Raw genomic sequence first — 26,392 nt, forward strand, 5'->3', positions numbered from 1 at the left:
TTCGATTCCCATATGAGACAGCTGAATATTCCTGCATGGCAGAGGGCTGGATTAAATGATCCTCAGGGTACCTTCCAACTCTACAATGCTTTGATTCTACCCTTTTACTTTGGCTTTGTTGTTGTTTAGTCGTTTAGTCGTGTCCGACTCTTCGTGACCCCATGGACCAGAGCACACCAGGCACTCCTCTCTTCCACTGCCTCCTGCAGTTTAGTCAAACTCATGCTGGTAACCTCGAAAACACTATCCAACCATCTCGTCCTCTGTTGCCCCCTTCTCCTTGTGCCCTCCATCTTTCCCAACATCAGGGTCTTTTCCAGGGAGTCTTCTCTTCTCATGAGGTGGCCAAAGTACTGGAGCCTCAGCTTCACATTCTGTCCTTCCAGTGAGCAATCATTACTTTGGCTTACACCTCATTTATACACTTCTCACTTGGGCCTGCTTTACATGCCATGCTTTTAAGACGTACTGTTAAAAAATGGAGAACATAACCTGCAATGGACATGTCATGGGTAGAGCAGAAATGTGCAAAATGTTTGGGGACCACTGAAGTGTATAGTGCTGTTCATTTTTTAATGATCTGTAGTCTTGCACAAATCTTTTCAGAGGAGCTAGCCATGCAAGGCTGTCACAGCAGAAACAGCAAAGGGTCTTGAGATACCTTAAAGACTCACAGATCTATTGTGGCAAATGCTGATGTGGGTGAGAGCACTGATTTTTGTTGCTTGTTTTATTTTTACAGTATGTCCCTCCTGACCTTTGCATCTGTAACTTTGTACTGGAGCAGTCTTTATCTGTCAGGGCCCTCCAAGAGATGCTTGCCAATACAGGAGACAATTCCAGCGAAGGGGTGAGTAAAAGGATGTTTGTTTTGGTGTCATGGGATGCCAGTCATCCAAGATTAAACTGCTTCTCGCCTTCCTGCCTTGACCCAGGAACCTTTCAAAAGACTGACTGTTCGGAATGAATTATATGATATTGCCAAACTTCCTTTTTGTGTGTTTGTGTGTGTGTGGGAGGGGGGTGTCTTTTATTTTCTCATCCCACACCTTGCAAAAAAAGCATCAGCCGCTTCTTAAGAAATTCCAGGCAGTTTCTAAAAATAAAAATAAACCTCCCAATCCATCCTTACTTCTTCGGAGACCAATTATTATACCACCAGAAGGAAATATCTGCTGAGGAGCATCCTTTGAGGTACAGCTAGCACAAGGTGTTGGGAGTCAAGTTGCTTTGAATTTAGGTCATGTGCAGGGTAGCATTACCTTTCTATTAGGAATCACTGGAGCAGAAACGTGAGTAAAAAAATTTTGTTAAACACTTTGCACTCAAATGAGAAGAGACCTGGAGTCAGAGTATTCTAGGTTCCCACCCCCACGAAGTTTTTTTCCCCCTCTGGGGAAAAACTTACAGACTTACAGAACAAAAATTTGCTTGCACCACATCAAATTTTTAATTGATAAGAAATACATTGGAGGAAAGAAACAACTCCCGGCAGCGATTGATTTATAACATCGAGCACAACTGCTTCATAATGTGATCACGGGGCATCCAGAAAGTATAAAAGAATGCAGCTACATAAGAATATGAATCATTCCCAAAATATAATTACAAAAGAGCCTCTTACGTATGTACCGTAAGTATGTATACAAATCCAATGAGAGGTGTGAGCTTGTTTTTGCTGAGTGATCTCATTTATATTAGGCCTAATTTGAGACAAACAAACAAACTCATCAACACAAAGAAGCCTTTCTCTTTTCTGTTCATGGTTGTCAGAGTTGAGAATCCCTGTTCACAGCAATATTGTCCTCAGTATCACTTGGTGCTCTTGCTCTCATTTTGAAAAAATATCTATTCATATTCTGCATATATATATATATATATATATATATATATATATATATATATATATATATTGCTTTCGTAGATTTTCACGGGTACAGGAATGCAGGTTTTGGTGTCCTCGGGTGTCTTCCCGTGTAAAAGTTGGGGTGTCTAGGCGACGTTTCGACGAGGTCTCACTCGTCATCTTCAGGCTGGTGCTTTCGGCTTCTTGTTACTGGGACAGAGCAGGATCTCAGTGTTTGGCTACTGGATGGTGTCTGTAATTTATCTGTGGAGAGGGTCTGGGTTTGGGTCTGGTGTGGTTGATTGGTGATGGCGTTCTGTGTGCCTCTGGATCTGGTGTCAGTTTTTGTGGGGAGGGCTAATTTCCAGATGTCTGGCAAGCGGGATGTGTCATCACGCTTGTTCATGTTGTGAGGGTGTTTCTCTATCTCGATGGCTTCCATGATTATTCTCTTGTGGTGATGTTCCATGTTAAAGAGCAATTTGGAATCTGCAAAATTAATTTCGTGTCCTGTTTCTTTCATGTGTTGGAAAAGAGAGGAAGTTTTTTCTTCTTTTTTGACGGCATTCTTGTGTTCTGCGATACGTGCATTTATTCGTCTGTTTGTTTGTCCAATGTACGTGGCTGGGCAGACTTTGCAGGGTATTTCATAGACCCCTTGGTTTTCCAACTGGATTTTATCCTTGGGGTTTCTGAGGATATTGGAAGCCATCGAGATAGAGAAACACCCTCACAACATGAACAAGCGTGACGACACATCCCGCTTGCCAGACATCTGGAAATTAGCCCTCCCCACAAAAACTGACACCAGATCCAGAGGCACACAGAACGCCATCACCAATCAACCACACCAGACCCAAACCCAGACCCTCTCCACAGATAAATTACAGACACCATCCAGTAGCCAAACCATGGTGGCACCTCCGGATGCTGCACCCCCCTGCAATCCCTACACAGATCTGGCTGACACAGGCCACAAAACCACAGCTCGCCCCTATACACGAAGCCAAGCCAGAGCACAACTAAGTGCAGTACAGCCATCTTCTCAGAAAAACTCTTCACAAAGTTCAAGAGGTCAAGACACAAAGACTTTAGCAACTAATCCACACCTAATGACCCACCTAAGTGGTACTCAGGATATCACTCAAGAAATCACTCAAGATATCCCTCAAGTAATTAAGGAACAAAAGAAGAAAAGGCACACTAGCCTGGGAACTTCCTCTCTGCCCAGAACATTGGAGGCTATACACCACACCCCCTCAACAGTATTTATAGGAACTCAAACACTGAGATCCTGCTCTGTCCCAGTAACAAGAAGCCGAAAGCACCAGCCTGAAGATGACGAGTGAGACCTCGTCGAAACGTCGCCTAGACACCCCAACTTTTACACGGGAAGACACCCGAGGACACCAAAACCTGCATATATATATATATATATATATATATATATATATATATATATATATATATATACTATACTATACTGAAATGTTTAAACATTTCTTTGATTATCCTGAAATCTTCCGGCCACACTTGCCATCCTCTCCTGCCACACCAGTGTGGCATGCCACACCTTTTGAGAACCACTGTTTTTAGGCATAAATCAAACTAGTACATACTAAGTTGCCCCCTTCACACATGCAGCCAGCAGGATGGGAAAGTATGGTATGGTAAAGTAAATGATACACATGTGAATGATACAACTAAGTGGGAGGGGCTGATTGACGGGGTCTTTCCCTTCCAATTTGCACCTTGCCATGAGAAAGTATGGGGACGCGGGTGGTGCTGTGGGTTAAACCACAGAGCCTAGGACTTGCCGATCAGAAGGTCGGCAGTTCGAATCCCCGCGACGGGGTAAGCTCCTGTTGCTCGGTCCCTGCTCCTGCCCACCTAGCAGTTCGAAAGCACGTCAAAGTGCAGGTAGATAAATAGGTACCGCTCCGGCTGGAAGGTAAACGCCGTTTCCATGCGCTGCTCTGGTTTCACCAGAAGCAGCTTAGTCGTGCTGGCCACATGACCCGGAAGCTGTACGCCGGCTCCCTCGGCCAATAAAGCGAGATGAGTGCCGCAACCCCAGAGTCGGTCGCGACTGGAATTAATGGTCATCCCCTTTACCTTTATGAGGAAGTATAATCATTAGGCCAAAAAGATCATATTATTCATACATTGTGGGGTCACACTATGTGGAAGCAGTGCCCATGATGTAGGCTTGGCACATGCCAAAACGCCTGGGTTGTGTTTGTTTCACTGCAATGAGCAACCTTCCCCTACTTAGCCATCTTATGCACAATGGTGCAAAGGCATGTATCCAGTACCCAGCAAGGAAACCATCACCCCGCTTGTGAACTTCCTAAGGGATGTCTACCAGAGTCATCCTGGCTCCTAGAGCCCCAAATGCTCCATGGAGCAACAGGAACTCTTCCAGCTCTTAACCCTGTCTGGTCCTGACAGAGCCATGTAGCTTCCCTTGTGCTTCAGCAAGGGCAGCAAGCAAGTGATGCCCTAACAATAGCAGTGGTTCCGTGTTGTCAGCAGGGATGGGGACCAGCAGTGTCTTATGCTAATGCTGGTTCCCTCTTGTCCCATTATGAGAGCTGCTGTGTGAGCAGCACAGCCGCTGATAACACTGGATCATTAGCATGCTCAGTTTTGTTCTTAGTTGCTTGGGAGTAAGCCAGAGAACATTACAACCTCCTGGTTAAGCAGTTAAATTCCATCTTTCTTTCTTTTTCCAAGATAGGACCAAAGTGTGAACATTAAAAAAAACACCCAAAAAACCTGCATTCTCTGTTTTCATACCTTACGTATAAATGCGCTCTTTCTCTTATCGCAACTGAAGTTTGATTTAAAGAGTTGTACGTTGGGCACCTTAGAAGAGCATCTGATTAGTAGTGAGGACTGCAAATTGCCAGGTCGATATACGATATATGAATACACAGAGGCATAAACTCTGGAGTGGAAAGAAACAGGAAAGACTTACAGAGGTTGTCTTTTCTGCTTTTACAGGGAGTTGTTAGATAGCTGGACAGTTAAACAAGTGTACGTAAGAAGTATGCAGTTTTATGCTTTGGTTTCTGTATAGAGAATTAAAACACCACATTTACCTGTATGTAAGAATATTACTTTAAAGTAAATAAGCTATTGGATATGCATTCATTTTTTCTACAAACAGACTATATTAAACAAATTTCAAATAATATAGTCAACATTGGGACTAATATGTCAATTCAGTCTAATTTTTTAATTTAAAAAACTCATTCACAATCAGCAACACTAATATTGTATATGAGACAATATCACTCATGTCATGATAAAAACTTGCAAATAAGCTAAAAACAAAGAGGAAGGGTGAATAAAAGGATATAGGTAAGGATAGGAGCAGGGCAGGAGAGACTGACTAAATTTTGTGCTTTCACTAATGGAAGCCTCCATCTTATCCTCTTTAGTCCAAGAGTCTTTTGAATGAAAGACACCACCTAATTGCCTGTCCATGAGTACTAGAAACATGCTCTTTTATCAGTCAAATGAGTACATACTGGATATTGCATTAGATGTGTCTCATAGTCTGAGTATGGCACTGAGTATGGCACTAGAGTAAACAACCCCAGTTGCTTGGCAGTAGCGCTCTGAGTGCAACAGAGATATGTGCAGAGAGTTGTTCTGGAATTGCAGTGCATGATCAAGCCTTATTATGTCTTGAGTCCTCTATTACCAGGGCAGAATGTGGTTTCATATGTGCGTCTCTCCCCTTTAATGGGGCCATATCCACATGGCATTGTCCCTATCCCAGTGTTGCCCCAGACCTTTCTCCCTTTAAATGTGTTGTTTTCTGACCCTTGGAAAGTCCAAAAAATCCAGGATTAAACAACAACAGCAGCAGCAGCAACAGCAACAGCAACAACAACAACAGCGCCCTGCATTAAAAGGCGAAAGGTCTGGCACAACAACTGGGATGGGGTTCCCATTTTTGCTCCAGTGTGGTTAAGCTAATAGTGGCAACAGGCACTATCCTGGGATAAAATGTTTTATGCATTCATACACACAGATACTGCTCTGGTTTGCATTTCACATTGAAGTATAGTTTACATTAAACCATGGTTTATGGTGCTGTTCGAACTGGGCCACTGAATGTTGCTTGAATTGATTGTCTAAAGTCTTTTGACATGAGGGCTGCAACAAATTAAAACACCAAATGTGCTTCCTCGTGCCTGTTTGTACTGCCAGACAAGCCAGCCTGTCTATCTTATGAGCTGGCCTGTTATTTCCCATGCAGCTGTTTTTGTTCTCTCTGCATAAGCTGTTTGATTTACCCTTATTTTTTATTTATATGTTTAATCATGGAATAATTTTTGATCCATCTTCCTGTAAACAGAGCATAAAGAAACTCTTGACTATTGCAGCAACATGGAAAAAACCCCACTATAATTATGCAAATCAGCTTTCCTGCAGCAAAATGTCCCTACAGTTTCCCCCTTACGGGGCATCTAGAAGGCACCTGTCAAAATCAATGCTAGGGAAAAGTAGAGTTGTGATGGATAAAACCTGCGTTAGAATGCAAGGATCCTCAGAAGTAGAAAATAGGACACATAAATATAAATACTGGGAGCAGTTTTCTTTTTGAAAAAATGATAAATTATTCCAACTTGCTTCGTGATTAAAAGGGGGGACCCTCCCTTGACTGGGAATTTTCATGCTTCTCTGGGCTTATTATTATTTAAATATACTTTTAACATTTTCCTCTTTCTTTCAGCAGTAACATAAAAGTAGTGCATTAATTTGCCAGAAATGTGGAATAACAAGTAGACCGTAAGGGTTCCTTTGGGCAGGAAAAGCCAGAGGGAATTGTTTTTAAGCAGGAAAATGGAAGTTGAGCAACTGTATCCTATTTGGGTTGTGTACTGTTTACTTATGATGGGAATATGTCTGTTAGAAAAATTGCAGGCATGTCTGAACGGTGTGCAGGATAGAATGGTGCAGTGTTTGAATGCTTAAAGATGTGTAACCTGCATCAATGGATGTTTCAAAAATTTGTTTTATTTGCATACCATCCTTCCTGCGAGGAGCTTCAAGCACCATGCATTGGATTTGCAAGCCTAGGGATCAAGCCTAGGTCCGTTTGGACCATCTGCTCATATATGGGAAAAACATAGTTGACATCCTATGGCCAGCTGTCTGGGAATAAGTCCAGCTGTATTCAGGGGCACTTTGTTGAAGTACACATCCCTAGGTCTCTCAAGTTGCACTACATCACATGGATGTTGTTGTTGTTGTTGCTGCTTATTACCCACCTTTCACCCTAACATACTAGGGACGGTTATAGCAACTAAAACACAGTATTAAAAACAGTTTAAGACAGCTTAAAATCACAGAAACTAGCTGGGTCCTAAAACCCCACACGTCAAGTGTCAATAGTGTAAAGAGGTGCTTCTGGGTAGTGAACAGCCATCTGGAGCCATCTGCCATAGGACAATTTATAAAGCACATCCTACATCTAAAGGACTTTTAAACCACTATCACCCCATTTGTATACTTTGTGTCATTTTAACCAGTGCTAAATCCCTCCATTTCCACATCTTGCTAATCCTGCCATTCATCCCTGCTTGTCAGATGATATGCTTCAGGTATGAATGGCAGGATTTCACCAGAGCCACATTTCAATGGGTTGTGATTGTGTTTTAACACTAGGCTTCTTTGTGCGGTAGTTCTTACCAGATGAGCAAGATTCCAATTGAATTGAAAGTCTATGTCTCACAGTGTAGAGTTTGGGTGTAGCCACCATAACACGTGAGACAAATGATATTTAAATAAAAGCAAAGCAAAAACTAGAAATAACAGCTGTCACTCTTTTTCTACTGAACTTGGGTCACTAATAGCTGACATAGTAATAGATCATACACATTTATTACCCCACATGACAAGGGGAAGGTTCATTAAGTGTGGCTCTTCTCCTCTCAATGAACAAATACGATGGGAAGCTGTTGTACCTGGACATAGAGCTATAAAAGGCCCAGAAGTTGTCAGTAGGGTGCTGCTGGTGCAGCATAGCCTCAGCTGTTGAAATAATCAGGGATCAAAAGAAAGTTTGAAGAGCCAGTTGCATTGATAGAAGAGTGGGAAAGGTCTGTAAAAGGCAGGGGCACCATTTAGGCAAGAACTTTACGGTTCAGTCCTACACATGTCTATTCTAGAGAGCTCTATTGAGTTTAATTGGACTTACACCTGAGCAGATGTGAATAGGACCGTAGTCCTAAAGCTTGCCTTTCTGCCTGTTTTGTGAAGTGGCTGTAGGAGCTTCTCAAGTGTGTTAGTTTCCCTACTAGCTGAAGTGCCAGTGAACTGCACAATTTCCTAACCACTATGGTAGGAAGCTGTGGGTGAGATCTGTATCTTCCTGCTTTGCCTCTTACAGCAGAAAAGTGGAAAGAGATACACCACAGGGGAATCCTGTTCTGCCCCCCCCCCCGCTCTGTCCCATTCCATTCCTGCCCTGCCCCCTTTCAGCACCAAAAACAATCCATGTGCCAGTAGTCGCATGTGTGTGATTGTGTGCAAGTGAGGAAGTGCCTGTATTTTATCTGAATGTTTTCTCTTCTGCTTCTCATAAGATTTGAATAAGCTCTGAGCTGAGCAATGAGTGGGACATTACTAGCATGGTTTATATTGGTGCACTAACGAAATCATGCTGGAATTAATTATTTTCCAGGTTTCAGCTGTATATGTATTCTAGTGGCACACAAATGGAATAACTTCATAAGTGTCACTGCCTGTCTCTGTAATATAAAACTAACAGTAACTTGGAGCATTCTGACATGAGCGATAGAAAAGGAAATGCCAGTGCTGTTCTCATGGAGGGTTTGTGAATCTCTATGGAGAGAGAGAGAGAGAGAGAGAGAGAGAGAGAGAGAGAGAGAGACAGAGAGAGAGAGAGAGAGAGAGAATGATGCCCTGGTCCTATATGAACCTGTCTATTCACTTAGTTCAGGAACAGGGGCCATGTGGTCCTCCAGACATTGGATTCCAGAAGTTTCCAGCTCCCACAGGTGCCAGTCAGCATGGCAAATGATGATGGGTGTTGTAGCCCAACAGGGAAGGGCCATGCCGTCCCTGTTCCTGACACAGAGATTTATCACAGACTCTTTTCAGGAAATTTGTTTAAACTCTATGTAGATAGGTACAAGGCAACTTGGAACCAGGCCTTCTCTGTTGTGGTCTCCTCATTATCATGGAACACATTCCCTGCTCCCCACAGAACACTTGGCACATGCATTTTTTTCATTTGTTTTTTCTCAAGTCTTTGATTTAATAACATCATGCTCTTTTGCTATCCATGCTGCTCTTGGTTCTGCCTTGTTCTGTTAATAACTGTTTCACAATGTTTTTACATTTATTTATATATATATATATATGTTGACTGTAAGCCACCTTGAACACATTTCACAACAAACCATAGTTTATCACGATGCATAGCAAGCCTCAGGCCTATGCACCCCTCTTCCCCTCTCTTCTTTCCATGCAGCTGGGAGGAAGACTTCAGAAGCTTTTTCTTTCAATTTTAGTAAACCATGGCTTCTTGTTTGTCCAAAATGGGGACCTGGGTTTAACAGTGATCATTTGCAAAACAAACCAACTTCAAAACATGGATAAGAACCCATGCTGGCATGTTTAAACACATTATGGTCTAGCATGATCATTGCCCATGATATAAATATTTTTTCTTCAGTAAAGTTGTCCATATTTAGTGGGAAGATCGGGCACATTTCTTTGTGTTGGGGAAGTGCTTGCAGGTGTGAACGGGCAGATTCCTGGGTGCAGCAAGAGGTAGGCAGCTGCTGCTTTGTTTAAACTATGGATGTGAGTGTGTATGAACTTCTTTTATTATTGTAAATAAGAGTCCTGATTAGCATACCAAATTTATAGACTTAATTGTCAAAAAAGAGAGAGACCACTTTAAGACTTCAAGGCTGTTGATTAATACATTTTATGCTTTTGGTAAGCAAGTGGGGGGGGGAGATAAAGAATTCACCTGGAGGGCATCATTGTAAGGAAAGCTACAAGGAAGAAGAACAGTAAATGTGCCAACTAAAATATCCCAATGGGTTTTCTTGGTAAACGCAAGAGCAGCTATCTTATATGCTGACCACTTTCTTTGGTCTCATAAATGTGATTATGTAAAGCTGCTGCAGTACTATGGCAGTAATTTACTATTCCCTGCAGCTCAATTTTATATTTAGCGTGCTGCATACAAGTTGGTTTCTTGGAAGCATCAGCTTTTGAAGATAATGAATGTTAAATATAGTGGACACAATCTACCTGCGTAAACCCTATTGCAATGATACTTAGATCTTAAATAACTCCTTTTCTTATTATTATCATTAACAACAAGAACTTCCTGGTGGATTGTGGCCATCATTATTGCTTATTTTAGTTAAATATTAAAACACGTTCCTTCGATATGTATATGTATATGTCTAAATATTGTTTTGAGTTTCTGCTTTAATATGTCACACACCACACACACACCCACACACACACAGACACCATTTGTGAGACTAAATTTTCATTTACTATTTTGTTTTCAACTTTGCTAGCCTAGAGAGCTCTCCGAATGGGTACGTTCTTAATTCATTTGTGATCTTCAGCCATCGCATGAAACTCAATCCATTTGTTCCTGTGATAAATGAAACTTTTTGCCTGTCAATGCTCATTCTGTATGCTGGTTGTTCCATGTGGTTTTTTGTTGTGGCTATAAAACCTCAGGACTAATGATCAGCCATGAAATATGGGCCTTTGCTAAACTTTCTTTTGCGCTTTACAATCATCGGCATTTGAAGCTATCAATAAAAGGTCTTTGGCATTTTTAAGTCTCTGAGAGCTGTTATATCTAGTGCAATGCAGTCCTGAACATGTTTTCTAAGAAGTAAAGTCCACTTATTTCAATGAGATTTGTGCATAGGACTGCAGTCTACATATTTAAAATTAGTTGTCACACAACATATAAGGATAAAATCAACAAATGATCCATAAAAACATAGTTAAAAACATAAATAAAACATCTGTAAATATCAATAAAAACTGATACGTTAAAAGGGGGAAAATTTTGTAAAGCCCTATCTCAACATAAAAAGTTTTCAAAAGACATCTGAAAGGAGACAGACGGTTCCTGCTGAACCTCTACTGGCAGGGAGTTCCACAGGGCAGGGCCTGACACACCAAATGTTCAGCAGCCAAAGATCAGGGGCATGAGGAACCATCAGAAATTCTCCATCACATGGTCTCATTGATCGAGGTGGAGCATAAGTAACTGGACCTAAATTGTTTAGGGCTTTGTGGGTTGACACAAATGCCTTGAACCTGGCCTGATAGTAAGGGAGTGACAGTTGCTCTGAAGGACTGTCCCTCTTTAACAGTAGCAGGGGTGAACTTTGGCCTTTCAAATTCCAGCAGTGCCCCGGTGCGAACCGAAAATTTGGCGGCGGCACCTCTCGCCTTCTGCGGCGCCCCCTTAGGCTTGGTGCCCAGTGCAGCAGAACCCGTCGCGCTACCCTAAATCAGCCTCTAACAGTAGGACACTTGACCGCCCTACTGCCATGTTTGGCACTTTTCTACTCTCTGCCAACGTTTGCCTTTGAGAAAGGGAAGGAAAGGAGCATGTTGGTAATGACACAAATTGTCACTGTTGGCAGCTGGGAAACCGAAGGAGAGGGTGGACTCAACAACAAGAGTTTAAAAGACAGAATACATATATTTATCAATGCAGGGCTGATAAACCATACCACTATCTCACCATCTGGTATGGTTTGGGGGTGGGGAGGGCACTGTGCCGAAGGCCACCTCACACCTGGCATTGATCCTGATAGTCCTATCTATGGAAATCTGTTAACTCATTATATTATGAAGATTCCCGGCACAGCAGGCGAGAGTTTGCACCTGGTTGTTCTTATGCATTCACTGGTTTTCCTTCTCTGAAATCCCACACAGAGTTTGAGAAAAATCTGCTGGTCAGCAGAGCAGTCAGCCCCCCAATGCTTTTGTGCAATACTAAATCATCACACTGTGTTAATTTTATTTTCCTAACCCACTGGGAAATTAGTGATTACTTAAGAACTTAACCCTCCAAGGAGGCAGATGCCTGCATAAGTGGGAATGAAATTCTTTAAAAGCTGGCAGCCAGAGACCCTCAACTTGCTCTCAGTGTAGTTTGCAGCTGACCGTTTTAATTAAATACTAATACAGTAACTTTCTGTTCCACTTTTTTCTCCCCTCTTGTTCTCATTGTGGCTTTCAGCTATGTAGTGTAGGGTGGGAAAATCCCACACTACTGCCTGTTGGGTGTTGGGATACTTTTTTAAAAAAGTGTTTGCCACAGCAAGGCAGAAAGGAAAACATATTTTGAGGGCAAGTATTTTACTTCTAAAGGAAGAGCCTGGAGGTCACAGTCTTCATTTTGAAAGCTCCAAGCCCTAATCCCAGATGCACTGGAACTGATGGATATTGTGCTTTGCTACTAGGAGTACCCTCTTCTCTTTCTCAAACCTGATTTGGCTAACCTGCCACCTTCCAGATGTTTCTGAATTACAGCTCCTATCAACCCCACCCAGCATGGTCAATGGTCAGGGTGATGGAAGTAGTAGTTCAGCGACATCAGGAGGGCCTCAGGTTCTCCATCCTTGCTCAAGGCCATGTTCTTTATCATTGCTTCACATATTCTGGGATTAAGCTTTGACACTGAAAATGGGTTCTGGTGTTCAGCTGCAGTGAGTCATTGGCCAGATTCAGTTCTGCTGATGCTTCATGTAACACCTAGAAGTAAACCCGAGTTCCATGCAACTTGCAATCCTATGCATGTCTGCTCAGAAATAAGGCCCATTGAGCTCAATGGGGCTTATTCCCAGATCAAATGGGTACAGCGCTGCAGCGCCAGTGAGTTTAGGATTGAAGCTTTATGCTGCAAAGTTTATACCTGTTTATATGCTCAGTGGGGCTTCCATGTTAGAGATTATAGTATTGCAGCCTTGTGTTTCAGTTCCACATTTTGGAATTTCCAGTTGGAAATCCCTTCATAAAACACTGGGAATAGGGATATTTCCACAACCGGAGATGAGGCTGGAGTTATACTAGAAGCCCAAAGAAGAAAGTCTTAATGGAATTTATAGGCTACTTCTTTCTTCACATTAAGGATCTTGTGAATTGCCTGGCATGCAAGAACAAAATTCCCAAAATTCCCAGGATTGGATGAGATTGGATGTACTGATATTGGTGTGCATTACCTTTCTCCACATGATTTGGCTTACTTGCTTGAGCCATCTGGATGTCATTCTAATACTATCGCTCACACAGTACATTTTAAAGAATCAAAGTGTTTCTTACGAATTTTCTCACTTATCTTTACAACAACCCTGTGTGATTATTATTCTCATGTTGTAACTGGGGAAGGAGATCAGGACAGAGATAATAGTGGTTGCCTCGGACAGCTTTATGGCTGAAGTCAGATTTGAATGCCGGATTTTCTGATTCACATGATTCCCAGCCATTGCAACAAAGCAAATTGTTTCCACATCTGGCAGGCAGCATATATATCACGGAGGCTTCCAACACACTAAAATCAAGATTAGGCTGATTGTGAGTATCTAGATCTTTCTGTCTGATGAATTGCGAATAAATAATTGCTTAGAAAATTGGTTTTCAACCACATTTGGCAATTCTGAAAGCTGTACGCAGATTTGTCATTAGGAGGGCATTTAGACTTCATGAGCAAAACTAGAAAATACTTACGAACAGCTGAACACAATGACAGCATCAGAAAATCTTCAGATGCAGTCATGACCTATGATAGGACACACAGGCACGCAAACTGCCTTAGCAACTGAATCACAATATCTGTGGGTGGGGATGGGGGAACCTCATGCAAAAAATAAAAATAAAGACAGATTGCAAAGGCGTCTTCATTAAAAAGATGATGTCCTGACCTGTTTGTCACACTGCTTGTCATGCACTTATTGTGTCAACAGAAGTCAGAGAAGCTTGCCAAGCTGGGCTGTGTGAATTTGTGTCTTGAGAGTTACTGTTAGTTTAGAAAAGACCCAAGTATGCCGATTGAGATGCAAACTAATAACATGCCCTGATACTGCTGGTCTTAAGGGCCAGTCCTAAATAGTTCAGGCAGGTGTTAGAATCAACATTTGGGATGGCTTCACATGTTATGAATTGCAGCAAGAATAGAAGCAACTTACACATCTGCTATTCCTGCTTCACCTGTGAAAGAGGATTTTCTGTACCCGCCTCTCCTCCTCCCTCCCATGACTTGGGAAAATTACAGCTCTGTTTCACCTTGATATAAATAGATGCAGGCTAGTTGCTTTATTACAAAATTCATGTAACAAATTTATTATGTTACGGTATAAAAATAGTGACTGCATCTTTTTATCCCACCTCCTCTGTATGATGTCTAGGGATGTACTTGCCATGGGATGGGATGTCACTGCCCCTTGGGTTTTCTTCCTCCCAATCCCATTCATTGTTCCCCACTTGTGGAGACTGAGAGAACTGGCTGGGCGACCATGTCCTCTTGCACCTTGAGCATCCCTGGACATTGTGTAGGAGGGAAAAGGCACAGGGCTGTCCTCTTCATCAGCAGTCCCATGGCTACTCTTCTGTCTTAATCCTAGCTTGAATTGAATGAGCTTGCCTCATACATGGATCTCAGTCACACATCTCAGCAAAGTAAGAAGTGTGGGTGTCCCTTTTGCCTGTTTCACCAGGGTTGTGGATGCAAACATCACCTGTTCATCTCGCTCCCAACATTTCCTGTAAAATGCCCTGGACCTAATTTTCCTTTTGAACGTTGTCAGGCCACTTCAACCCTGCTTTGTTTCAGTCCTGGTCAAATAATAATCTGTAATTTCTGGAGGCGACGGAGGGGAAATGCTGTGCAGTTGCCTAGCAATTGAAGGATATACCTTTCAACCGTTTGGGGTGACTCATCCCAAATCACAGGCAGACTGCAATATTAAAAAAAGAAGAAGTTAACATAGAGGACAAATGCAATGTAGCTCACAGGGGCATGTATTTTGTTCCTGCAATGGCATAAGCTGCATGATGCTTTCTTTGCTCAATTCTCACAGTGAGCAATCTTCAAGCTGCATGTGACTTTTAAGCTGAGACCAGTTGCTTGCATTCAACAACAGGAGGGCAGTAAAATGGTAATGATCCTCATGTAGCTTCAAAATGGGTGACTGCTATCTCTGGCTATTGGCCTCTCGTCTGCTCAGGCACTCAGTTGTGTTCCGTTCTTTCAGTATGGAAGTGTACTTGGTCAGATGTGAGGCAGAAGGGGGATGGAACCTTATGGGAAGCGTAGTTTTGTTTTATTTGAAACATTTATATATCACTTTATATTAAAGGAAATGTCTGAAGCAGTGTACAAAAATAATAAAACTTCATAAAACAATAAAAATAATATAATATGGAAGCAGAGGAATTCAATACCATACACCAGGGGTCAGCAAACATTTTAAGCAGGGGGCCGGTCCACTGTCAGTCAGACCTTGTGAGGGGCTGGACTATATTTTTTGGGGGAAGGGGGGGGGGAATGAACGAATTCCTATGCCCCACAAATAACCCAGAGATTCTTTTTAAATAAAAGGACACATTCTACTCACGTAAAAACACGCTGATTCCCAGACTGTCTGCGGGCCGGATTTAGAAGGCGACTGGGCAGGATGTGGCCCTTGGGCCTTAGTTTGCCTACCCATGCCATACACTAAAGGCAGGGGTATGTGCCAGATCAGTGTTAACAGTCAGGAAATGTCTGTGAACAAATAGGCTTTTAGTATACATTGAAAACATAATCTAATCTGCTCATGACTAATTTCCACCCCCCACCCCCACTTCCAAACCTTCTGTGAGGAAGGCACTACAATATCTTCCTCCCTGCTCCTGTTTTATTCTGCTGGCCAGGCAGGCCACATGACACTCATTCTACAACACATGGATATCTGAGTTTGAATTTCTGAAAATTCAAATCTAAGTGGGACTACAGGACCATAATCAGTTTTAAAAAGAAGAAGACGTCATCTATATGCTTTCTGGTAGCTCTTTCTGGTTACTTAATATGTAGGTTTTCTAAATATTTATGATCACCCTTCTTGGTTGGATAACAAAAACTTCAAAATCTTTGCACAATTTCTATTAATTTTTTCACAATTCCATCCCATTGGATTTCCCCATTATCATAGACCCCCAAATAACTAAGATGCATGTCATTCTGTATGCAAACAATACTGATTTGTAGTAAATGTCTCATTTTAATGTAGAATTAAAGATATGTTGAGCATAATGTCAGGCCCAATCCCACACTTCCTCTCATAGGGAGAAGACAGGTTTTGAGTTTATCCTTTTCCCATCCTTGAAAAATGTATTTACCTTCCTTAGAAGCCTGTAGCATGATTTGTAGAATACGCAGGCGTTGCAGGTTCCCTTGTTGATGAATATCTGAGCAAGGAGTGGGGTGGGTGGGTGGGTGCTGGTTAGCCCTGCCCCCCACTCCATATATATCACACATGTTTGTAGGGCAGGTTATAGGCACAAAGGCTTCTGTGGAATTTTGAACTCCTCACTATGGATGTAGTTCATGCTGCGTGTGTGGATATCAGAAAAGCATGCAATGTCAGAGTGCAGAGCATGGGTCTGCTCAGCGCAACCCTGTTTCTTGCCCACAGGTTTGTTTTATTTTAAAAAACAAATAAATGTAGATTGCTTAATCAAGGAGGAAAAAATCTTGAAGTGGCTTACCTAAAATAGCTAATGTTCTTCAGCAAAGGAGCTGCAGCCTGCACTAAAAGCTAATATTTAGGTATCTGTGCCCCTGCAGGGTTGCAACTTTAATCACAGCAGCAGGGCTGCCAAAATTATTTTTTTGTGTGAAAATTGTATCAGATGGCTGTGATACCTTCTGTCCACAATGACATTTATTATTTGGTGCTTATTTAATATTTTCACGGCTCTACACCATGGACGGTAAATTCTATCTTCTATTGTAGAGCTGTTTGAATATCAGAATGGTGGATTAATTAAAGACGATTTTGCCTTGCCTTGCACAAACATTAAGCTGCATTTGTTCAATGTGTAAAAGAGAGAAGATATAACATTTGGGGAATATTTAATTTTGGTAAACAACATCCAGATCAGCATCCAGCACTCAGTATTGTACAATACATTACTGCAATATTATATTTATGTAGCTAATTCCATTATTCTCACATTCACCCTTCAATGTCGAGTTGCAGCTCGGCATTCAAGGAAAAATCAGTCTCACACCATAGTAGGTTCCGAAATATGGCTGCTCCTAGGGCTAATGCAGCACAGCTTTTTATTGTGTGAAATCAGAAAGATACAAAGTACAAGCCAAGCAATTTGTTCTAGCAAGCAGATAAGAACCTTCGCACTTAGACCATGCGAACATCAGGCCATGCCACGTTAGCCAATCATATAGGACAGCACGAGCTGTTCATGCTCCAAGGATGCTTCTAGCTATGAAATCACCCTGTAACAATAAGAACTTTGCTCATGCTCTCATGTACAAGCAATCATTTTCCCACATGTCCCCTTTTCTTGTTTATATTATTAGAGGAAAAGAGGGACCATTAGTCCAAATCGTACACTTCATTGCCTAAACGTCTACACTTTGCAACATAAATTCCTCTTGTAACCCCTGTGGTGGGCCGTGGTCGGTACCACCATGCAGTGCATTGGGAAATCAAAGAGGGTATGCATTGAATGCAACAACACACCATAATGAAGCCAGCAATACATGCAATTACAATCAATAATATTTTTCTTAACCATAATCCATTAGGTAACCAAGAAGACAACCACTCCCATGGATCAAAACCTTCAGGTGGATTCAAAGGATTATGGGCTATCATTTGTTCCATATGATCAATAGTAGCAGAGATATTGGTCGATTGATCAGTTATATACATGCAGCAATGAGAATGAATTAAGGCACAAATTCCACCTTTAGAAGCAAGGATCACATCTAAAGCATAATGATGTTGAAGAACTACATTTCTTATTTCTGATATTTCTTTGTTAATCATTTTTAAAGCCAAAATGGTGGAATTAAACAAATTTTCTGTCCAGTTTGCCAATTTATGCAAATCACGGTAATTCATGGCTGCACCTAAAGAAGGCAGAAGGGACCTAGAGATGGCCGTCCCTGTATATTGAGAAATAGGTGATAGTACTTCCCTTCTGTTACGCAAACGGACCGCTGGGAGCTTATCTATTTTATATACCAAGGGTACTACTATACCTAACGTGCAGGTACCAGAAAAGGCAGAGGGGATTTCTTTGTAGGCACGTGTGCCACAAAATAACCATAAATCAGATTAAAGTAAACATGCAGTTCTGCTGCTCTTTCTCATCCAGTCGAACCAAACATAAAAGTCTCTACACGCAGCTTGTTGTTCATAGGTCATGTAAGTTGTGACATTATTAATTAAAACCTTTGGTCTGCCACTCATGGTTGTAACATTAAGAAAACAAGAAGATCCATTAATGTATTCATGTGTCCAATTACAATATGGATAATGACCTAAAAATTTTTTTGCTATTGTGATTAAAATGAAAACAATAAGGAGCTAATTCTACAAGCGATAGAAATACAGGAGGTAAACTTATGCGATTGTCCTTCATATTATTGCTAATCTTATATGAAGCATTTATAGGAATACCATGTAATAGAATGCCAGATCTTTTTGATTGAGGAGGGATATGCATACACATCCAACAATCAGAAAGGTTAAGCATAGAAGCAAAATGATTAATGTCTCTAACGTAAGTATTGTTAGTCCAAATCTGATGATAAAGTTCAGGCCTCCTGGCCTTCTGCAAAAAAAGCAGCACGACGAAAGCGGCGTTTTACAAAGTTCACGGAGAGGCTCCATCCGTTTGAAGTGGAATTGTGGGGCCACTCAGGACGATGCCATATTGGTTGCTCGGGGGGGCAATAAGGGTGAGAATGGTAAATTATTCCAATAGCTGTTTCCGAGCAACCTGCGTGATATTTCGTGGCTCGATTATTGGCATGTAAAAACCACAAACCAGGAGAAGCCACACAGCCATTTCTGCAGATACAGGAGCCCATTTGCTGTAAATAGGCCTCATGTACTGCTCCGTGCATTGCGGAGCCAAAAATCCAAACCCAACGAAACGTGGTGACACAGATGGGATGGTCGCTATTGGGGGGCAAAACCCAAGCGATGCCGGTCTGACGAGGGCATCCTTCAAAGCCAGGTTCATTTCCCAGACAAGAGGCGGCAAAACTGTAACGATAAGTGGTAGAAACGGTGGCTTCCCAGGGGGAAGGGGGGCCAACGCGATAGGGTTGAAGATGGCCTTTCAACGTGCCAGGAAACACTGGAACCGCTGTGGAAGGTGACGTAATCCAGGGCACATCAATATGGCGATGTCTCCAACTGCAATGTGGGTTGAGGTCAGGTGAGAGGTCATCACCGGCAAACAGCGTAAAATACGGTTTCAAGGCGCTGGTGTCTCCTTGGGCGAAGATGAGGCAACAGAAGAGCGCCAAAGTCGAACGCAAGAAATCAAAGAAGTTGGACCCTTCCACTGTGGATCTGGAAGCAACCTGTATGACACTAAAGGACGCTGCAATATTTCTTCCTTCCAGAAATGAAGTTCAGCAGGCGTAAAATTCCTGTTGCCAAATAACCAGGGTGACCAATATGTGATCTAAGATGTGCTTCAGAAAATTGACAAGTCCTGGCCTGTATCAAAGATGAGGCGCTTTGTGCTGGAGTGACATTGCTGTGCGGTAGATCTGCACTGCGCACGAAAATGGTCCACTTTGCCACATCCAAAGCAGGTTTTATCCTTTGCAGGATTCTGGGACACGGTGGAGGACAGAGCCGTGGCTAGCAGGCAAGCTTTATACGTCTCAGTCCCCACTGACTGGCAGGCTTTAAGCATTTCTGCAATGGCTACATTGGGAGTTGCCATCAAAGGGCGTAGTGCTTGCTTACAGTCCTCATTCGCATTATCAAACGCAAGCTGGCGGACAATCACTTCTTGGGCTGCTACGTCTTGAACTTGCTGCTTAAGAGTGTTATTCAAGCGATTGACAAATTGTCCATAAGGCTCTGTAGGGCCCTGTCTGATGCTGCCACCACGCTCATTCTTGTCATCAGGAACAGAGGACAAAGCTTCTTGGGCAGCAGCGGTGGTGGCAGCCCAATACATAGGATCAAGGGCCAACTGTTGGGCAATAGTAAGAAAATCGCCTCCTCCCGTCAGCCCATCAAGAACATCAGTTTGGTTCAGCATGATGGGGGCTGGGGGTGCAGGGCCATTGTCCTTGACAGAAGAATACAGTTCCTTTATGAATCTCAAATCAAACTGTTCGTGCCGGGCTGGGCCTCCCCCTGGCGCGGCAGGAGCAATCACAGGAAAAAGATTAGGAGTTGTAGAATCAAAAGCTAGCAACGGAGCAGCGGCGCGAAGAGATTCTTGAAGTGGGGTGGAAGCGGTGCCAGATGCCTTGGGCGGAGGAGGTGGAGGAGCGGGGGGTGCTGCAGAATTTGAAGAATGCAGGGGAGTGACAGGAAGAGCCGAAGGGAAAATGTCCGGCGGTTTAGGAGGTAGGTTTGAGGCAGGCAAAGCGGGAGCTGGGAGGGCGGGCGAAGAAGCTGTTGCGGCAGCCAGAAGAATGTTTGAAGGAGTTAAGCACGACATAGCTTTGTAGACGTTACACCAGGCATGCAAAACCTTGACATCAATCTGAGGATGATTTTGAAAGAAGTGTCCAATTTTTTTCCAATCGTCTAACTCCCAATTTCCGTCCTGGGGGAACCAGGGACAGTGAGTGTCCAGGGCTATTATAAGGGACTTAAGGTCAGCTTTCTGAACAGCAAGGTTGTTACTGGCCAAAAGGAATTTAAGGTCTTTAAAAAAATTTTTCTGTGGTGCAGAGAGAGACTTTCCCATGATTGCAAGAGTTGCAAAAAGAGCAGGGAGCACTTACCGGAGGGATCCTTAGGAGGATGAGGGAGGCGCCTTTTGCCCTGTCCGGGCGGAGATAAGTGCTGATAAGTCCGTAACGTAGTCCAGAATCACATTCACACGGGAGCTCTCACCGGGGATCCACTACGTGGATGAACGACGCGTCTGCAGCCCTGCCGGGCGAGGTGAGGCTGAACGTTGTAAAACAGCATGAAGTCCGAAAGAAATCACACGGGAGCACTCACCAGGGATCCACTACGTGGATGAACGACGTGTTGGTGAGTGCTGAATAATGAAAAACAACGTGAAGTCCGAAGGCAGTCACACGGGAGCACTCACCAGGGATCCACTACGTGGATGAACGACGTGTTGGTGAGTGCTGAACAAAGAAAAACAACGTGAAGTCCGAAGGCAGTCACACGGGGCACCAATTGTCGAGTTGCAGCTCGGCATTCAAGGAAAAATCAGTCTCACACCATAGTAGGTTCCGAAATATGGCTGCTCCTAGGGCTAATGCAGCACAGCTTTTTATTGTGTGAAATCAGAAAGATACAAAGTACAAGCCAAGCAATTTGTTCTAGCAAGCAGATAAGAACCTTCGCACTTAGACCATGCGAACATCAGGCCATGCCACGTTAGCCAATCATATAGGACAGCACGAGCTGTTCATGCTCCAAGGATGCTTCTAGCTATGAAATCACCCTGTAACAATAAGAACTTTGCTCATGCTCTCATGTACAAGCAATCATTTTCCCACACTTCAAATGGACTAAACTTTTTTTTAATGGATGTATCCATTATGTCTTTAACTGGGAAAATGCGAGTCAGTCTAAACTGCCTTGCATCAGAAGTCATCATCTCCTGGCACAGCACTTCCCTGATCTTCAAAGGGGCCCCACTGGACTGCTAATTAGCAAAATGAAAGCTGTAGGAAAATCTCCCATCTGGTTTGGCCCTGAGTTTGTAGTTGGCCCTCTTTCACTTCAGTCAGCTTAGCTGGTGAAGATTTGATGGAGAAAAAACAGCAACACAAATTTCATTATTGCAAGTGTGTTCTTTTGGCTGTGTAGCAACTCAGTGCTCTCAACTGAAGTGAAAGTAATCCTGAGGAGAGTGATATAGGATTGTTGCACCCCTACATCTTGGAATCAGGGTCAGCATGATCTGCCTTGCCGTCTGCTGCATAAATGAACTCAGAGGGATACATCGTAAAACCTACCACAAAGCAATCTAAGATGTAGCTTTCATCTCACTATGTGGTTTGAACATCAGAATATTAGAGGTCAGGCCTCACAATTAGGTGGATTAGTAAGTCATAAAATCACTGTGTGGGTTGTTGATTCATTTTTCATTTGATCAGCATGTGCCTCCAGTGGAAATCTTATGCCAACGAGTAGTGGCAATTACTTTGTTCTTGGATAGCCAACTGGATTTGTAATCTTGGCAGGGAAATCTAATCACATTTTTGAAAATGTCGACAATGTTTGTATGAACTTTCCAAGTCTTATTTAGCCCTAACCAGGATTTCTTATTCATACCATGTACAAAAGACGCCAGCAAATTTTCCCAAAGAAATATTGAAGTTTGCCAATCTTGGGATCAGTGGGGATCTGTCTGTAGGTAGAATGTGTCTTGAGTACAAAACAGAAAATGAGAGGGTTAAGTAACACCTTTGGACACACCAACTTATCCACCTGCAGTGTAGAAACACTTCTACCAACGTTGTTTCAAATTGATCACATGCAGTAATTATTAGCCATGTGCTTCCATCAGGTTTTCACAGTCACATGTTCATCCGTATTTAAGGCACTATATAGTACTGTAAAATCTTTATCAACGCTCATATGCGGCAAGGTGATCTCGTAGGTAAACTGGTCCCAAGTTGTTATGGGTTTCATATTCTGATAGTGACACCTTGAACTTGACCTGATAGCAGATGGGCAGCCAGTGCAGATTTCTGAGCACAGGTGTTATTTGCTGACAATGCCTCGCTTCTGTGAGCAGTCGTGCTGCAGCATTCTGCACTAGATCAAGCACAAGCGAAGCCCTGCATAGAGTCCACTGCAGTCCTTAAGTAACCAGTACATGAACTACTGTGGCCAGGCTCTCCCGGTTCAGGAATGGTCATAGCTGTCGAACCAGTCACAGTTGGTAAAAGGCACCTCTAGCCACTGAGGGTACTACCTGTTCTTCCAGTGACAGAGTTGGATCCACAAGAACTCCCCAAATTGTGAACTTGCTCCTTCAGGGGGAGTGCAGCCCCATCCAGGGTAGACAATTGGCCAATTTCTCGGCCATGGGAACTACTTACCCCCAGTGCCTCGTCTTGCCAAGATTCAAGCTTGATTTTCCTAATTCATTTTACCACTCACTTCGGCTGCTCACTTCGGCAGCACATATACCATTTTACCACTGTGTCCAGACAGTGGCCAAGGACTGTGTCCAGGCATGGCCTCTCCTGATTCAGAACTTAGGGAGAAGTAGAGCTCAGTGTCATCAGCATAGAAATGGCACATTGCCCTTAATCTCCTAATGACCACTCCCAGTAGCTTCATGTAGATATTAAATAGCACTGGAGATAATATAATCCCTTACGGCACCCCATAACATGGTTATCAGGGGGCCGAGAAACAGTCTCCCAATGCTACTCTGTGGACTCAGTCCTGAAGGGAGGATCAGAACTACTGTAACACAGTGTCCCCAATTCCCATTCCCTGAAGGATGGTCAATGGTATTTAAAGCCAATGAGAGAAACAGGAGCAAGGTCATAGTCCCTGTGTTCCTTTCTGTGCAGGGGTCATCCATCAGGGTGACCAAGGCCAACTAAATTCTGTGGCCAGGCCGAACCCAGATTGGAATGGGTGTTCTCTGAGAATGCCTTCAGCTGCCCCACCACCGCTCTCTCCACCACCTTCCCCAAACCAGAAGTCAAACTGGGACTGTCCAAAATGACCCCACTGGCTGGCTACTAGAGTATGCAATGCAAGCTGCAAAATGAACATTTTTTGCAATCCACACTGCTGCATGGTAGGCATAATTATGTGTTCTGACCAGTGTTTGGTTGGCTTCAGAGCAAAACTTGCACCACTTGCATTCCTCTCCTTGTCCGGCTTGCTTTATAGTCCAGAGCGCCTCAGAGCACCAAAAGGCTACTCATATTTCAGAACATCAGAGAGGATGCTCAGGAGTGATTGTGCCAATCACACGTTTCATCTTGCCATTCCATAGTGAGACCATGTCTTCAATGGGATTGCCAGCTTTCTTCATTGGAAAATACTCCAGAGCATACAGGGACACATCAGTTTCCATTAGTTTCCAAGAGCAGGCAATCTGAACAGAACCCCACCTTTACACGGGGAATTGCCACAGTCAGCCCAAACTTAACCAGATAATAATTGCACTCCCCCAATCTTCAGTCCAGCCCACATACCTCTTGGGGCGATGATCACATTGAGGGTGTACCCTGCCTGGTGTGTTGAACCAATGGCCATCTGACAAAGACCAAAGGTGGTCATGAAGGCCATGAAGTCTCAAGCTGGCCTGACAGCTGCCTCTAACAATACCCCAAAACTTCCTTGGCCAACTGGATAAGGGATGCTGCTGAACAACAGCATCCCTGATTTGTCTCTCTGGCCTGATAACAGGTGCAGAGCCGCTTAGCCCAAACCAAGGTCAAGAAGCTTCCTAGGCAAAGAGATGGTGTTCTTGCAATACCAAAAACCCAGGTGGGCACAGCTGGATAAGGTCAGGCCCGTCCCGTTCACTCTCTCCAAGTCTATGTAATGCAAGCCGGCTCAGCAACAATCAAGTTGTGGATGAGCATGGTTTTATTATGGACAGATTATAGATATATTTCTCATTTTTGGTAACAATTTAGAAGCACATGCCTATAATCTGTTTTGTTTTGTTTTTTGAATGCTTCTGGAAGTTTATAAGAAAGGTAAGAAAGTACCTTTATAACTTTATGTTCAGAACTACTTATTGCAGAAAACATTTTTATTTATAGACCTTCAAATATAAACCAGAGCGGTTGCAGATGCAAGAAGGGGGGGGGGGGAGAGAGTAAGAGTGTAAAAGGTTAGTAGCCACTGGTAGAGCACATGGTTTTGCATGCAAAAGGTCCTAAGTTAAATTTTTGGCATCTCCAGGTAGGGCTGGGAGATCTCCATGTCTGAAATCCCACAGAGCTCCTGCCAGTTAGTATAGGCAATACTCACCTAGGTAGACTAATGGTCTGACTCAGCATAAGGTGACTTCTTAGGTTCCACAATCCCACAGTGTTCTTAAGCTTTGTAAGCCTTAAACTATACTTTTAAGCAGCATGACAGAGTCACCCTACTTCCTACGCCATCATGGCAGCTCTGCTTGCTGGAAATCTTGGCATTGCAGTGTCATCACTGCAGATGCACAGACAGTTGCTATTCCAAATCCTAGTTTGCCATCAAGCAGGTGACACAGCGGGGACCCATCAAGTTATTTATATGTTGGTTCCTTGCATATCCTTCCTTTCTTTTCTCGTGGAGCTCAAGACAGGCACTGACTGGACTCAAGCTTGCACCATGCATCTTGGGATAACTTTGCTGTCTCTGACATGCCTCCTCAATCTGATTGTGACAATCAGACACAATCTTGTGAAACAATCTTTCTATTCTTGCCACATCTCCATCAGCTCTGACAATTCTGTAATCAGGGTTAAGACAGGAGAATTTCTGCCCTGTTCCCTAGCAGCTCTGAGAGTCAGTTTATATGGTAGTAACCATGCCATACTTGGGACGCGGGTGGCGCTGTGGGTAAAACCTCAGCGCCTAGGACTTGCCGATCGTCAGGTCGGTGGTTCGAATCCCCGTGGTGGGGTGCGCTCCCGTTGCTTGGTCCCAGTGCCTGCCAACCTAGCAGTTCAAAAGCGCCCCTGGGTGCAAGTAGATAAATAGGGACCGCTTACTAGCGGGAAGCTAAACGGCGTTTCCGTGTGCTGCACTGGCTCGCCAGATGCAGCTTGTCACGCTGGCCACGTGACCCGGAAGTGTCTTCAGACAGCGCTGGCCCCCGGCCTCTTAAGCAAGATGGGCGCACAACCCCAGAGTCGGACACGACTGGCCCGTACGGGCAGGGGTACCTTTACCTTTACTTTAACCATGCCATACACTTCTTCACCTGACTTTTCAGAATGCAGGTGGGATATTTAATTTTTACATCCTCCTGTAGGCTGGAAGGCTCCTTGTGCATGGAGACTTTCTGTCTGACTTGCTAGCTTTCTACAGTCTGGATTTTATGTCAAACGGGGTGGCATCCAGTATGCAACTCCCCCACCCAACCACGCTTTTTGAAATTGCGTTCCCTTGGGAGAACTGTACCACATGCTCTTCTAGATCAGCCCCTTATCAGTTTAAATGGAAGTGCTTTGACTTAATTGGGTCGAAGAGTAGGCAATTACTGAACACTGATAGTAATCTCTAGGCATTTGTCATTTTTCACAATGAAATTATGGAAATACAAATGTATGGTGTTATTATGAGTGTGCACAACCTC

General features: G+C 43.3%; 2 protein-coding genes and 1 long non-coding RNA gene across 3 annotated transcripts in view; 1 reads left to right on the forward strand and 2 right to left on the reverse strand.

Annotated features, from left to right (window-relative positions):
- The window catches only part of RYR3 (ryanodine receptor 3), a 282,690-nt gene that overhangs the window by 71,894 nt on the left and 184,404 nt on the right, over nucleotides 1-26,392 (forward strand). The window contains exon 3 of the mRNA XM_081886370.1: nucleotides 743-850. Coding sequence (XP_081742496.1) covers nucleotides 743-850 — 108 coding nt within the window. The remainder of the gene's footprint in view (nucleotides 1-742; nucleotides 851-26,392) is intronic.
- Nucleotides 13,318-16,359, reverse strand: LOC309356594. The gene is made up of 3 exons (XR_014162870.1): nucleotides 16,268-16,359; nucleotides 14,276-14,650; nucleotides 13,318-13,442 (listed from the first exon to the last, which is right to left on the reverse strand). It is a non-coding gene; the product is annotated as an uncharacterized lncRNA (long non-coding RNA).
- Nucleotides 17,617-21,390, reverse strand: LOC309356079 (uncharacterized protein). The gene is made up of 2 exons (XM_081887259.1): nucleotides 19,888-21,390; nucleotides 17,617-19,791 (listed from the first exon to the last, which is right to left on the reverse strand). The coding sequence occupies exons 1-2, from the start codon at nucleotides 20,846-20,848 to the stop codon at nucleotides 19,610-19,612; spliced, it is 1,143 nt and encodes a 380-aa protein (XP_081743385.1). The 5' UTR covers nucleotides 20,849-21,390; the 3' UTR covers nucleotides 17,617-19,609.

Source organism: Podarcis melisellensis (assembly GCF_964234715.1).
Source record: "Podarcis melisellensis genome assembly, chromosome: 1".
In the NCBI taxonomy this organism is placed as follows: domain Eukaryota; kingdom Metazoa; phylum Chordata; class Lepidosauria; order Squamata; family Lacertidae; genus Podarcis; species Podarcis melisellensis.

Bases quoted from the DNA above. Each gene is read 5' to 3' on its own strand.
- LOC309356079 (XM_081887259.1), bottom strand. From the start codon at position 20,848: ATGGGAAAGTCTCTCTCTGCACCACAGAAAAATTTTTTTAAAGACCTT. The intron at 19,792-19,887 runs GTAAGCAAGCAC...AGACGTATAAAG, and splicing joins TGATAATGCGAATGAGGACT to CTTGCCTGCTAGCCACGGCT.